General features: G+C 39.1%; 1 protein-coding gene across 1 annotated transcript in view; it reads left to right on the forward strand.

Moving 5' to 3' along the window:
* Nucleotides 1-14,060, forward strand: part of grm8a (glutamate receptor, metabotropic 8a) — a 354,028-nt gene that overhangs the window by 309,182 nt on the left and 30,786 nt on the right. Inside the window, exons 11-12 of the mRNA XM_021320621.2 lie at nucleotides 4,025-4,446; nucleotides 9,883-10,249. Coding sequence (XP_021176296.2) covers nucleotides 4,025-4,446; nucleotides 9,883-10,249 — 789 coding nt within the window. The remainder of the gene's footprint in view (nucleotides 1-4,024; nucleotides 4,447-9,882; nucleotides 10,250-14,060) is intronic.

Raw genomic sequence — 14,060 nt, forward strand, 5'->3', positions numbered from 1 at the left:
ACAATGATAATGTTGATGCCATATGTGTAAATGCACTGTTCTAAAAGCCCCTAACCTTTTTTTCCCCCTTACTTTCATTGACATTAAATCAGAGTAAAATATCCCTGCGTCAGGTCAGTATTATCAAAATTATTTCTCTATGCTAAATGCCAGAATGAGAGATAATTGTGTAATAAGAGTTTTGACTGTCATAACACTTATTAACACAAAGTATACGTTAAGCTTCAATAACATTGGAACAAGTGTGTGTAATTTGATGGTTTTATCTGCTTGACGATTGACGTGTACATTCTTGAGTTTTCCTTTTTTACATTTCTTATTTAAAACTGTATATACATCTCTTTAGTATTTGGACAAGTTGTCTTTTAAGCTGTGATGCGAGTCATTCAGTTTAAAAGGTGAGGAATGGCATTTTAGCCCATTCATTGTGATAAAACTGTTGTAACATAACTTATTAAAATGGCCCACAAAATCGACTAAAATCAGAAATTTGTGATGGTCACTCTAAAACACGGATTTTGTTGCCCTTTAACCATGTTATCACTAATTTGGCAGTGTGAGTAATGTCCTCGTCAATTGTGTGCCCAAGCTTTAAATTCCTGGCTAATGTCTTGAGGTGTTGCTTCAGTATTTTTGCAACTGTTTTTCTTCCTGATCTATTTTGTGAAGCACACTAGTCCCTCCTGCAGCTAAAGACCCACACTACATGATGCCTCCATCCTTGTACTGAACAGTTGGGATGGTGTTTTCAGGCTTGTAACCCTTTCCTCAAATGCTAAATAAATCCAAATTATGGTCAAAGACTCCTCCCTGTTAAAGGGGAGTTTTCCGCTCCTCTGTTGCTTCATGCATGCTTAGTATGAGGGATTGCTGCAAAGCCATCAACGAAGCAGACGACTGTCCACTGTGGCTCTATGCTCTTTCAGGAGGATGCTGCTTGTCAAGACTTGATGCAATCTGCTGGGTTTCCTTAGCTGGTATACTTTTTGACCAATCTGTATGAGTTGATTGAATTTGACTTTGTAAAGTGTCTTGAGATGACGTGTGTTGTGAATTGGCGCTATATAAATAAAATTGAATTGAATCGAAAATTTTATATTTCTAAAACAAATGATGTCGGCATCCTCAGGTATCTGGAATTTGTGCTGAAGGATAAAGCAGACACCTCCTGATAGCTTGCCTGGTTTTTATTTTATTTTTTTCTTTGATTTTCTTGTGTCATACAAGAAAGCGGTATGTTTAGAGGTTTTTTTATTGTAAAAACATTCACAGGTGTGGCACCAATCATGACACATTTTATAAATTAAAATCAGGAGCTATGAGATCATCATTATCTGTGGTCTTCATGATGATTTGGCTTGACCAAATTGTTTGTAGGCATATTAACCTCAATGTATGTAGATTTTTGCCTCACTGAAATATCATGCAGTGATGTAAAATTAAAAAAAAGTGATGCTTCTTGTGCACATCAGGTTTTGACTACATTTGCTCCATGATCATTTAAGACTTTGACACTCATAGGTCATATTGTAATGCTGAATTGCCCTATGTGTTCTTAGTTTACTCATTCACAACGTTTTGTTAAAAATGTATAGAAGTGTAGATATCATAATAGCGTAGGTCTCATAAACTGGATGAACAAGAGGATCACCACCCTCTAATTTTCTATTTTAAATATTTTGGAGACCCTGCATGTTTTTCTGCGGATATAATCTCAGTTATAATCTTTTTGTTTAAATACATTAAATGAGTTTCATAAAAGAAATACTTTAGTTGCTTATTTTAAATGCATATATGCAGAAAGAACTCCAAGGATGCTCTTAACTCAGATGGAAATGGGTGATATGAGAGGAGAGAAAGGACCTGATCACACATTATGAAGATACATCTCCTGTGATGATTATATCTTAGAGACAATTTGGCATCCTATCATCCTTCTTATTATGTTTGAAAATTCCACGAGCAGGTTTACCCGCTCAGGAAGCAATAAAGGCAGTAAAAATATTAGTCTGAGCAGCAGCTTGCTCATATGAGACTGAACACTCAGTACATATTTTACACATTCATTCATGGGCTGTAAAATCAATGATCTGTGGATGTGAATAAGTGTTGCAATAGAGCAAATGCTCAAAGATGTGCAAATGGTTCCCTGGACAAGTGGCTACAGAGTTAAATAATAAGCATCTCTTCTCTGTGTGGCAGATATCTAAATTGTTGGGATGATTTAAACCCAAAACCAACTCATTATGTGTTTGCACTCATATGGAAGATACATACATTAGTTCAGATATGCTGCCAGATATCTGGGGTGGCTATAGGGGATACCAATTGTTCAAAGAGGATGCTTTTGTTGACCACTTGCCAAATTTAGCAGATTATGTCAGTATATGGATCATCTTTAATGTCTGTTTTAAAATGGTAAAAGTTCATGGTGTGATATTTTCAAGTTTGTTGTGTTTTGTTCCAAAAACACAATCAACAAAAGAAATGTTCTTATTCATGGGCACGGTATTGTTAGTTAAAGGTTGTGATTTATCCATGGTTTGACCATTTTTATGTCACATTTATGTCATAATTGTTTTTGTGTTGTAGTTAAAGTGCTCTGAAAAAGTAATTGCCCCATAACCCGATAAATGGTTTTACCATCCTTGGCAAAAACAAAAGTCTGTTTTAAGGTGATTTCACAGCATCCCAATCGTATTTAAGGATTCCAAAAACCTTTCTGTTTATTTTATTTTAACCATTCAGAGGTGGACTTGCTGGTGTGGTTTATATTCCTGGTGTATTTGCCTAAGCCTGAAAAGCTGAATGATTAGACATTCTCCTTAAGGATTTCTATATTCAAGAGAAGACTCTATAGTTCTAATAATCATAGCAAGTCATCCAGGTCCTGAATTAGAAAACTATCCAAGACCACTAAACCACCACATCCATGTTTGATTATTAGTATGTTGATGTTTTCCTTGAAATGCTTTATACAAGATATAACTGGTTGCAAACTTTCCTATAAGTTACTTTTCTGTTTCATCAGTCTGGGTTATCATCATTTCTAGGAATTGTGAGCCAGGCTATGACAAATGTTTTCTGGTCAGTGGTGGTTTTCATCTTTAAACTTTCTAATTGATAAAAATTTTGTCCAGTTTCTTTCTTATTGTGAAATCATGAACACCTACTTTACAACAGGTATGTGAGGCCTACAGTTATTTAGAAATGCTTCTGGGTCCTTTTGTGACCTCATGCATAAATCATCAATGTACTCCTGGAATCATTTTAGTTAAGCCAGTCAGTCCTAGAAAGGTTCACCACCTTTCCATATTTTCTCTTGTGGATAATGGCTGTCACTGTCATTTCTGAGGCTTTGACTTCCAAAACCTCAGAAATGGGTTTGATTTGAGTATCTTTTTTGCCTACTTTAGGTTGTCAGTGAGTGTCTATTGAAATTATTTCTTGGGGCTGCCAGTCTTGGAACAATCATGTCTGTGTGACTGGGAAATTAAACTCAAAATATTAATACAAGTGGGGTGATTCATTTTTCCAGATAGTGTAAGATTGGTGTTGATATATTTCCCCCTTAATAGGTAAAATACTCATTTGAAATCAGTTTTTTTATGTACTCAAGTTAAATTTTTGTTAATATTTGTTTGATGATCATTAAATAAAACATGTTACAAAAAGCATGAACTGACAAAATCTGCATCTAGACAAATGCTTTTCACAACACTGTACTGTTTTTGTAACATAAGTGCATTGTATGCACATTGTTATGGAACAGTGGCAATTGGGCAGGACCATGCAGACATAGACATAACAGCAAAATATTTGTGTTTATAAATAGCAAATATTTGTTTAAAAGACAAAAAATAATTTTAGTGTGTTTGCTTTCACTGCTCCTAGCTAGCTAACAAGGTTGTAGTTATCAAACCAAACAACACTGTAATGTCACTTTCCTGACATTAGAGATTTAACCAGGACAGAAACAACTAAACAAAATAGATTTAACACATTATTTCTGCTCCTTCTTTAGGCCTCAGAGTTCACATGCGAGCTGTGTCCCTACGAGATGCGACCAGATAAGAACCGAACAGGGTGTGTTCCAATTCCTATAATCAAGCTGGAGTGGCACTCCCCATGGGCTGTCGTCCCTGTTTTCATCTCCATGCTGGGGATTATCGCCACCTCCTTCGTCATCGTCACCTTTGTGCGGTACAACGACACGCCCATCGTCCGAGCATCTGGCCGGGAGATGAGTTACGTGCTCTTAACTGGAATCTTCCTGTGCTACGCCATCACTTTCCTAATGATTGCAACACCTGATGTGGGTGTGTGCTCGCTGCGCAGGATCTTCCTTGGCTTAGGCATGTGTTTCAGCTATGCTGCGCTGCTCACAAAGACTAACAGGATACACCGCATCTTTGAGCAAGGAAAAAAGTCTGTAACGGCACCCAGGTAAGGAAAATGCATAAACCCCTTTCTATCCATCATTATACACAATCATATGTGTCTATGTTCAGTATGTACGTCTTGCAGCTTTGAATTATGCTTTGTTTTTTGTGCAGAAAGCGTTAAGGAGTCAAATATACACTTAACCTCAAATCCCTCATTATTGGGCTACTTGTAGTTAATGATCATGTTATTTTTCAATTCAGTATTTATACAATCATGAGTTCATACTCATTCAGGTAGTCTGAAGAGGGCTTTATCTAAGTGGTTAATCTAGGATTTAGTAATGATAAAAGGGTTTTAAAAAAATTTATTTGTATGTCATTTTGCTGTAGATCATATAAAGATTTATCTCCCGTGACTCAATAGTCTATCCAAAAGACTATTCAATAGTGATTGAATCGATAGTGATTTAATAGTTTTTGCAGCCACTCTTCCCTGCTTTTTATTTTTTTCTGAATTCCTTATTTTACCCCAATCACTCTCTAACTGTAACCGCCTTAACTAGAGTATGCGCGCATGCATCTGTAGAAGTCAAATATATTCCAGTTGCTGGATAGGAAATGTTTTAGATGCATTAGATAGAAAACTGCATTTTTCAGCTCAGTGAACAAGATTTTTCAAAAGTGTTCTTAAAAGCCCCAAATGCCTCTTTTGGAGAACAAACATTCTCCCCTCATATTTACCTTGAGTGCAATGTGGGTATTTTTGGTTAGTGGAAGAAGCACTTCATACATTTGGTCACCATGTCCTTTTGGGAGGAGGCAGAGTCTACGGCTACGACATTGTGCGGCAGTCATGGTAGACATGTCTTTATATTCGCATGGAAGACTGGGACAAAAAACAAAAGAAAGGTAATGATGGTCTCAATCTTTACAAAACAGAATAGTGTGTTCCACCAACTGAAAGATTACACTTCTCACCATCCCTACTCAATGGTGTTAAAGATGGGTTCAACTGATTGTCAAAACTCTTGACTCAGAATGATCAGTTTGGCTTTCTTCCAAAACAGTGGACCACATATTTACCTTTGTAGAGTTGCTGAGCAGGTAATGCTTGTTTAGTCCACATGTTTTATCAATCTGAAAGAAGGGCTTACTACCGTGTCTCTGGAGTGGAGTGTTTGGTTTGAAATACCTTTGGCTTTCAATTTTAGATATAATCTAGTTTTGTAGGCATTTTCAGGTTTTATCCTTCAGTTGTTCATTTGAGTAATTTACAGTCGAGTGTGAGGCAGCAGGGATGGGATTCAGTTCCTCTCGCCTCTGTGGGCAAGCCACTCAACTTCGAAAAAGTGGAAACTAAATTAGTCAGATGCCAGATACAACTGGCTGAAAGGATTTACTAATGTCCCCTTTCCACAGGATCTGCTGTGTTGGGTTCTACTCGACTCTGCCTAGTTTGCGAGCTTTTCGACTGCAGTTTTTTCCCTACTGGGCTAGCTTTTCTAGACCCTACTCGGGATGTAGTACTGTGGGAGTGCAGTCGAGTAGAGCTGTGATGTAAGCCGACCGCTAATCAGGTTGCACAGGAAAAGTTAGTGGAGCAAGTAAAAAAAAACAAATCAATAATAAACCATAATTTGCCGGCTTGGTAATATGGAGATGGATGCAATGGATTCACTGGATACACTGAACGCTGACAAGTTCTCTTTCAAGCCTCGCTCGGTACCTCACCATGAGAGGTGCCTTCAGACATGACCAGTGTGTAAGTGGGCTGCAGCATGACTTGCGATCAAGAAAAAGGTATATGACGGAAAGATCTTGCCCTCCCATCAGCCACTGACTATACAGTTTATGCCTGCTGTTCCTGCTTGCATGAAGGAGACGTATTGAGATGGGCCTTTTCGTCACAGGGTACCCATCAAGAAATATTCAGGGCTCGAGATGGCCAACGGTGAGGCTCTGGGGCTTGGTTGTGGACCAGTCAGTTGTTTATCATCTTTATCTTTACAAGTCGGTGGCTGAGGCCATTACAACTTAAATGTGGTAACTCTCCTCTCAGCCCACCAGGCAGGGCTGTTTCAGGACATGGGTGTCCTTTCAGTTTGGGAGGAGATCTGTGTTGTAATGGATCTCCTCCTTCATGTCTCCAGAGGCGCTGTCCAGGGCTGTGGCCGTGTTATGGTCTTAGTCATTATGGTAAAAGAAAGTTTGCTTTGGCTGAACCTGTCCAGCTTGCTAGACCAGGACAAACCATCATGGATTCCCTGTTCAACCCATCATGAGTGAAAGGGTTGTTTGGAGAGGCAGTCAATGCCATGAAGCAAGCCAGTGACTTGAGTCTTAACTTAAGTCTTCTTCCCTTCTGCCCTTCAGAAGGCCTAATTGCGTTTGCTTAATTGGGTTAGTCAGAGGAAAGAGGATTTAAGCCATTCAAAGTTCACAAGCCCACTTCACTGTTTGCAAGTAAAAAGACCATGGCCACATCCAGGCATTATGCCGAGGGCGCAGTTGAAGAAACAAAAAGTTTGCAGCTGCTCCACCTGTGAACTTCATGCCTCCAGGGCCCTTAGCCGTCAAGCTGCAAGAGTGGCACACATGCACTTTTCACCTCTGGGTGTTGCCAATGGTTGCAAGGGGTTACAGGCTACAATTTTCAGCAAAACCACCGAGTTTCACAGAATTGTGTGGTCAGAAGCTGCAGGGGAGGCTGCAAAAGCATTGAAGAACAAAATTACTTCCCTCTTAAAATGAGGAGCAGTTCGGATTGTGCCGGAGGAGGAAATGAAAGTTTTTTTTTAGTTTTTTTTTGTTTGTTTTTTTACTCCCGTTATTTCCGCATCCCAAAGAAAGGGGGTTCAATGCGGCCTATTCTGGATTTATGTTTCCTGAATTTACACCTCCAGAAATACAAGTTCAGAAGTCTGACACACACAATGTTCTGTTCCGATCTTTTCTACCAGGCGATTGGCTCACGTCAATAGATTTGCAGGATGCTTATTTTCATATAAGCATTTATCCAGCATGCAGAAGATTTCTCAGATTCAACTATTAGGGTATAGCTTACGAATATCAGACACTCCTATTCGGACTGTCACTACCTCGGAAAGTTTTCAGCAGGTGTGTGGAAGTGACACTAAACCACACTCAGGCAGCGGATCTCAGAGTGTTGGCTTATCTGGATGATTTTTTGCACATACCCAGCAGAGAGCAGGGGAAGAAAGATACTAAGTACCTTCATGAAAGGATTAATTAAAATCAGTTTGGTCTTCCGTTAAATGAAACCAATGATTCAGAGTGATTGGTCTCACCTTATGACAGAAAGTGTGACGTGTTTGAGAGGTGCTGTCAGGGCAGAAATGTGATTCAATTTCAATGTCCCGTTCCTGATATGTTGTACTTCCTACAGGACCTTTTACATCAGGGAAAAGCCTTTTCCACCATCAAACTATATTTAGCTGCCATCTTCGCATGCCTTGTGGAGTTTGGAAATACCCCTGTGGGGCATCCTCTGATTGGAAGGTTTTTGAAGGGTGCCCATTGCCTGCGTCCTGCAGCTAGAAATTTTTTCCCTTCATGGGATTTATCCGCAGTCCTGCAAACCCTTTTGGAGCTGCTGTTTCAACCAATTGAGTATGCAGATCTTAGAGCTCTGTCCCTGAAGACAATCCTGCTGCTGGCCTTAACGTCAGCAAAGACATCTCTGTGTATGCTTTATGTTTACAGTTCTTCACAGATGGCAGGAAGGTGGTACTACAACCCAATCCAGCTTTTGTGCCTAAAGTTATTGATTCATCTTACAGATGCTCTTCATTAGAACTGCAGGCTTTTCATCCTCCACCATCAGCTGATTAGAAAGACGATTGAATATGCCATGACCAGTACGTACGTTACGTGTTTATGTGGACAGGACTAAAGTTTTCCCTAGAGGGACACAATTTTTGGTGTCCTGGGCTCCTGGCCATAAAGGGAAGCTCCTATCTGGACAGCAGTTGTCGCAATGGATTGTGGAGACAATCAGGGAGGCTTATGTATGTCTGGGGCTGCCAGCCCAAGAGCAGCTGAGAGCATATTCAACCAAGGATATGTCAACCTCTTGGGCTCTCTTCAGTGGTGTTTCTGTGGGAGACATCTATGCTGCTGCAAGTTGGGCCTCCCCACATACCTTCATTAGATTCCATCATCTGGATGTGACTGAACCATTGTTGGCCCACTCAATCCTTAGTGTTGGGTCTTTGTTTGGCACCAGCCTTTAGGAGTGGGCAGAGAAGGTCATCTTTCATGATTAAGCCATAGTAGTAGTAGAGGGTAGATGGTAGATCAACTGCTGCTGCCGCAATGACCGCAGCCTACTCTCTCACGCAGAAGGAAACCGCTGTGGCAAGGAGCGAAGTGGGCTCCACTTTCAGCGGCTGCTGAGAGAAAAAGCTGCTGACAGTGGGCATCACGCCGCTGTCCATAGTGTGGAGCTGGCTGTAGCTTTGCGCCACTGCAACAGCTGGATCTAACCCAAAGAACACTCCACCAAATATGCGTAGGGCAGTGTGAATGCCCAATTAGGTGTTAGGTGGTTTGGAACAGATCAGTCTCTCCCCCCCCCCATAAACCAATATTTGTCTGGACAGAGAGAGAGACTGTTCAACTGTTGATCTGTGATCCAGATATTTATCTTGGTGGATTATTTTATCCCTAAAAGATATTCAAGACATTCTTGGATATATTTATTATATATATATTTATTATATATATATATATATATATATATATATATATTATATATATTTTTTGTTTTACTTATTTGATTTGTAATAATTTATTTAGGTTTTTATTTTATGGTTTTTCACAGATTTCTTTACAGTTTTTGTCACAGTTGTGCTTAATTGCAGCAAGGCACAAAACACTGACCGCTGAAGCAACTGCTTAAGGTCCTTTCCTTAGATGGGAAACTTTTACACCAATCTGTCCGCATGATTTGATTGAATTTGATTTTGTAAAGTGATTTGAGATTACATGTGTTGTTAATAGGCGCTATAAAAATAAAATTACATTCATTTTAGTTAAAGCTGGTGCTTAAAGCCACCCCCAGCAGACGTACACCAATCCTCTGGCCTTACTGGGTCTGTGGGAAACCAACAGGAGTACAGTGGAGCAGAGGCTGGGCGAGTAGAGTGGTGCAGGGCAATGGCAATGGAAAAGGGGCATGTGGTGTTATGGCTCAGCCTTAGTAAGCTAGTCAGGAGGTTGGGGTAAAGTGGTTTCTCCTCTGCAAGCAAGGGAGTTGGAGTGGTTCGGGTTACTATTCAGGGTGCTACACTGGCACCCTCTCTTGTAGGTTTTCTGTGCACACTTGGAGCAAACCCTGGGGTGGCCCTAAAACTTGCTGAATGGACCATATTTTTCTTCTAGCCTGGGAACACTTTTGTTCCTACAGGATAATGATGAATGTGTTTCTTTATTTACCATACACTTTTAAGGTTTTTTTTTTTTTCTTTTTCTGCAGGTTCATCTCTCCTGCCTCACAGCTCGTCATTACATTCTCCCTGATCTCGGTTCAGCTTCTTGGCGTTTTCGTCTGGTTCGCTGTGGACCCTCCCCACACTGTAGTGGACTATGGAGAGCAGCGGACCCAGGATCCCATGGCGGCCCGTGGTGTCCTCAAATGTGACATCTCAGACCTGTCTCTCATCTGCTCTTTGGGTTACTCAATTCTGCTCATGGTGACGTGCACAGTTTATGCCATTAAGACACGGGGCGTACCTGAAACCTTCAACGAGGCCAAGCCCATCGGATTTACCATGTACACCACGTGTATCATCTGGCTGGCATTCATCCCCATCTTCTTTGGCACATCACAATCTGCAGAAAGAGTGAGTATGCTCTACTTTATTATTTGAATATGAGACACTAGACTTGGGGCTGCACAGCAATAGCTCTGTTGCTTTGCAGCAAGCAGGTCCTGGTACTGAATCGTTGTCTAGGGTCTCTATGCATGTTTTTTTTCTTTTTTCTTGTTTACCCTGTTTATACGTGTCTCTGTGTGTGTGTGTGTGTGTGTGTGTGTGTAGACCTAAAATTTATTCAGAATGTACCACCATCTTTCACTGACCTACTGCTGCAGATTGGCACCAGCCCCAATGAGGATACGTAGGTGTGGTTAATGGATGGATCAACACCAGACTGAAGATTTCTCTTGAGAACATAGAAACTGATCCCCATTATTGAGATCACCATATGGCTGGTCAAAACACTTTTCTTATGTCACCTTTGTGTCTTTTTAACTGTAATGATTTTACTGGAATCGTTTTTTTTAAAGTAATACACTAGCAAGTTGCAGCTGTAGTAAAACATGTCTTTAATTCCAATTTTCAACCTTTGAGATAAAATCCCCCAAATCTTGATTTTTAGCAGATGCAGCAATTAGCTTAAGCAATATTACTGGCTTGGAATCAACATCTTAACCACTTGTGGGTATAAGAGGATTTTCTGACTGCTGATTAACTGGACATAAGCCTGCATTCCAGTTTTTAATAGGGATTTAGCAAAGACATAATTAATTCGAACTATTTATGCAAATATGATGGCTGTAAAATGTAACTTAGTGAAGTCAGTGACTAACTGAACATACATGTTCGGTTTAACAGATTTACTAACTACTGAGCCCACTACTGAGTGAGCAGCATTGTTTATTCCAAACTTGATGATATGAGTGTGAAAAATCTAGTGAATGTATTTTATTATACTTTTACAATTTTAGTTCAGTTTTTTGAACAAAGATATCTGCTTGATTGAGTGTACATTATATTTACACTGTTACTCATCTATAGATAAGAACAGAATTATTTATTATGACATTAAACAAAAATCCCTTTGGTTCACATTTCTCTGATTCATTTCACTACAACCTAATTATACAAGCGCATTCAGATCCAATTATATACTTCAGTTTATTACCAATTGGCAAATACTTAGCTGAGAAAGATTAGCTAATTGCTTTGAGTCATAACACTTTCTTGTAAAGGATGACGTATTTGGCTATCTGTGTTAGGGTTAGGGTTCCTTTACAAGCACACAGGGAATGTGGAAAGGAACAACTCCCTTTTAAGAAGAAACCTTTAGCAGAACCATGCTCAGTATGAGAGGCCATCTGCTGCGACCAGCTGGGTGTTGAAAGGAAAAGAAAGAGACAGAAACAATAAAAGCTGAGCAAGGGGTACTTTTCATGGCTATGTGTGCTCGTGGCAGCAATTATTGCATCACAGGCTCCATTCAGAAAAGGAGCTGCACACATTAATGGACATGTTGTACTCTCAACTGCAAAGACAAATATTGTACACAAAGGCAATGGCTGCAATAGCACTGTCAATGGCTTGTAAATGTCAGGTAAAGGGACAAAGCTGAAAAAAGCCCTTAACTACTAATTTCTAGTGGAAAAGGATAAACTGCAGAAATATTTAGAGATACTGAGAGAGTTGGTATTATCAAGGAGCTGTGAAAAACTGCTAGAGCAAAATATTCTGATATCATTGTTACGCTCACAATTAACACTGCTTTTAATGCTCATTAGCCTGTTCCTCTCAAAGCTTCCAGAGAACTTAGGTTTTTTAATTTCTTCTTAGACATGGTTGTTAATACTAGGTACTGTATTTCTCCTTCCCATGATCCATTCATCTTGGTTCCCTGCTCCACCGTGTTGGACTACTTGGAGCCTATTTCCCTTTTCTCTCTAGAGAAACTGGTTACCAGTATGAAACCATCTGGCTCCGCATGTGATGGGGAGCCAGATGGCCCCTCGTGAAAAACTCAACGTCAATAGTTTAAGTGTAAAAATGAACCCAAGCCTAAAATGTGACTCAAATGTCAAGGCTAGGGTAAAGTCTTCTTTCTTTTGGTGGAGGTAGCTGTCCAAAATGAAGACCCTCCTGTCTTGATGTCTAGAAACAGGGGTACATGTTTTTATCAACTCACATCTTGATTATTGTAACTCTTAATTGGAGGTAGCCAGGCCTCCCTCTCATGTCTCCAGCTGGTACAAAATGCTGCTGTGCCATTTTTTTAACTAGTACAAGTAAGGCACATAACTCGAGTTCTAAGCTTCTTGTTCAGGTCACTAGCTTCTTGTTCAGGTCTGCTCTTGACTTCCCCCATCACCAAAGGAAAATCATGCCACTGGCAGCGGTTTGGTCTCAGTCAACCGGATTTATTTAGTTACAAACACACCTTCCTTACATTTGACAGCATTTAGAAATTAAATAAACTTACAGGTAATGACAGCGTTGTGGTTGTCACCTTCCTTGTTGGTATAGAAGTTTTTTTTTCAAAATCAATTTGTTTGAAAACCACAACTTGAATTCCCCCACGTTTAAGGAAACTCTTCAGTAAAGTCCCCATAAATGAACTTCAGCCACTCTTCTGTGATTCTTCGGGAGTAAGTGGAAAGTTTCATCATTAACAAACATTTAACTTACCTGTCGAGAAAGAAAGCGGCTACCTCTGTGTGGCTTCTTGAGGCCCCTGCTTCTTTAACTCAGCACCAACACTTGACCCCCATTTTGCTTCTTTTTTGTTCCGCTAGAATCTGAGAAACATAACACTCAGAAGAAGACATTTATCATATAGCTACTACTTCCTGGCAAAGCCTGAGCTCCATCTCACGTGACTTCAACCTACTGTTCCTATTGGTGCAGAATCCTTTCATGTCTTTATTGGCATCGTACCAGAAGTAAATATTTATATATTTTGGACACTTCAAAATGTCTAAAACAATTATTTATATACAATATATTTTTTAGGAAAATGTATATTTTTATTCTGCACCAAACTAGACATTTTGTGGATCAACTATTTTTGAAAAATAATTTTGATGAAAAAAGTTGTAGCTATATGAACTTTAAATTACTAATCAAATTTTCTATTCATCACAAAAGGAACTGTCCCTGTTTATGCCAATCATGGTCATCCCACAGGCATGTGATTTTACGGGCATAAGTTTCAGCTCAACTTTGCATTGAACTTCCTTTGTTCTTACATTGTCTTAGGAATCTTGACTCACTGTATTTAAAAATTAGATAAATACATTCATATTAAAACATTATTTTTCTTGATATATTTCTAAAGTATAGTACATTGTTTTTTTATTATTTGTATATTTAGTTTTTTGTCTTTGTGATTATTAAGTGCTTTACACAATTAAATCATTGGAAAATAACAACAGAATAAAAGCAAGTAAAAAAACAGTTGGAATAAAATGTAGGAAAATGTAAACAGAGTAAAACATAGAAAAATGGAAACTAAAAGCAAATATTAATCTAGTGTTGGTTACCCTTGTTGGCTCATAAATAAATTGATGTGAATATTTTCTGTTCAATAAATTAGCATTATTAGTGAGCCTTTATTTGTAATGTTATGTATAAAAATTGTATTATATTTAGCTAATGGCATTTCCAGTGCGTTGGTATATGTTAATTTCTGTTTCATTTAAAATTGATCAAAGTCAGGTTATATGCATCACAAAAAAACTAGTTGCTCCTAATAGGTGTTGAGTTTTTGTGCCCCACTTAACATATCATGCCAGAGACACCACTGTACTTAACATATACTCTTACTAATTTACAATAAAGTTGATGAAAAACTCTGCAACTGAATCCATCAAGGAAAGAGACAGCTATACAGAGGCACTTG

Source organism: Fundulus heteroclitus, chromosome 17 (assembly GCF_011125445.2).
Source record: "Fundulus heteroclitus isolate FHET01 chromosome 17, MU-UCD_Fhet_4.1, whole genome shotgun sequence".
NCBI lineage: Eukaryota > Metazoa > Chordata > Actinopteri > Cyprinodontiformes > Fundulidae > Fundulus > Fundulus heteroclitus.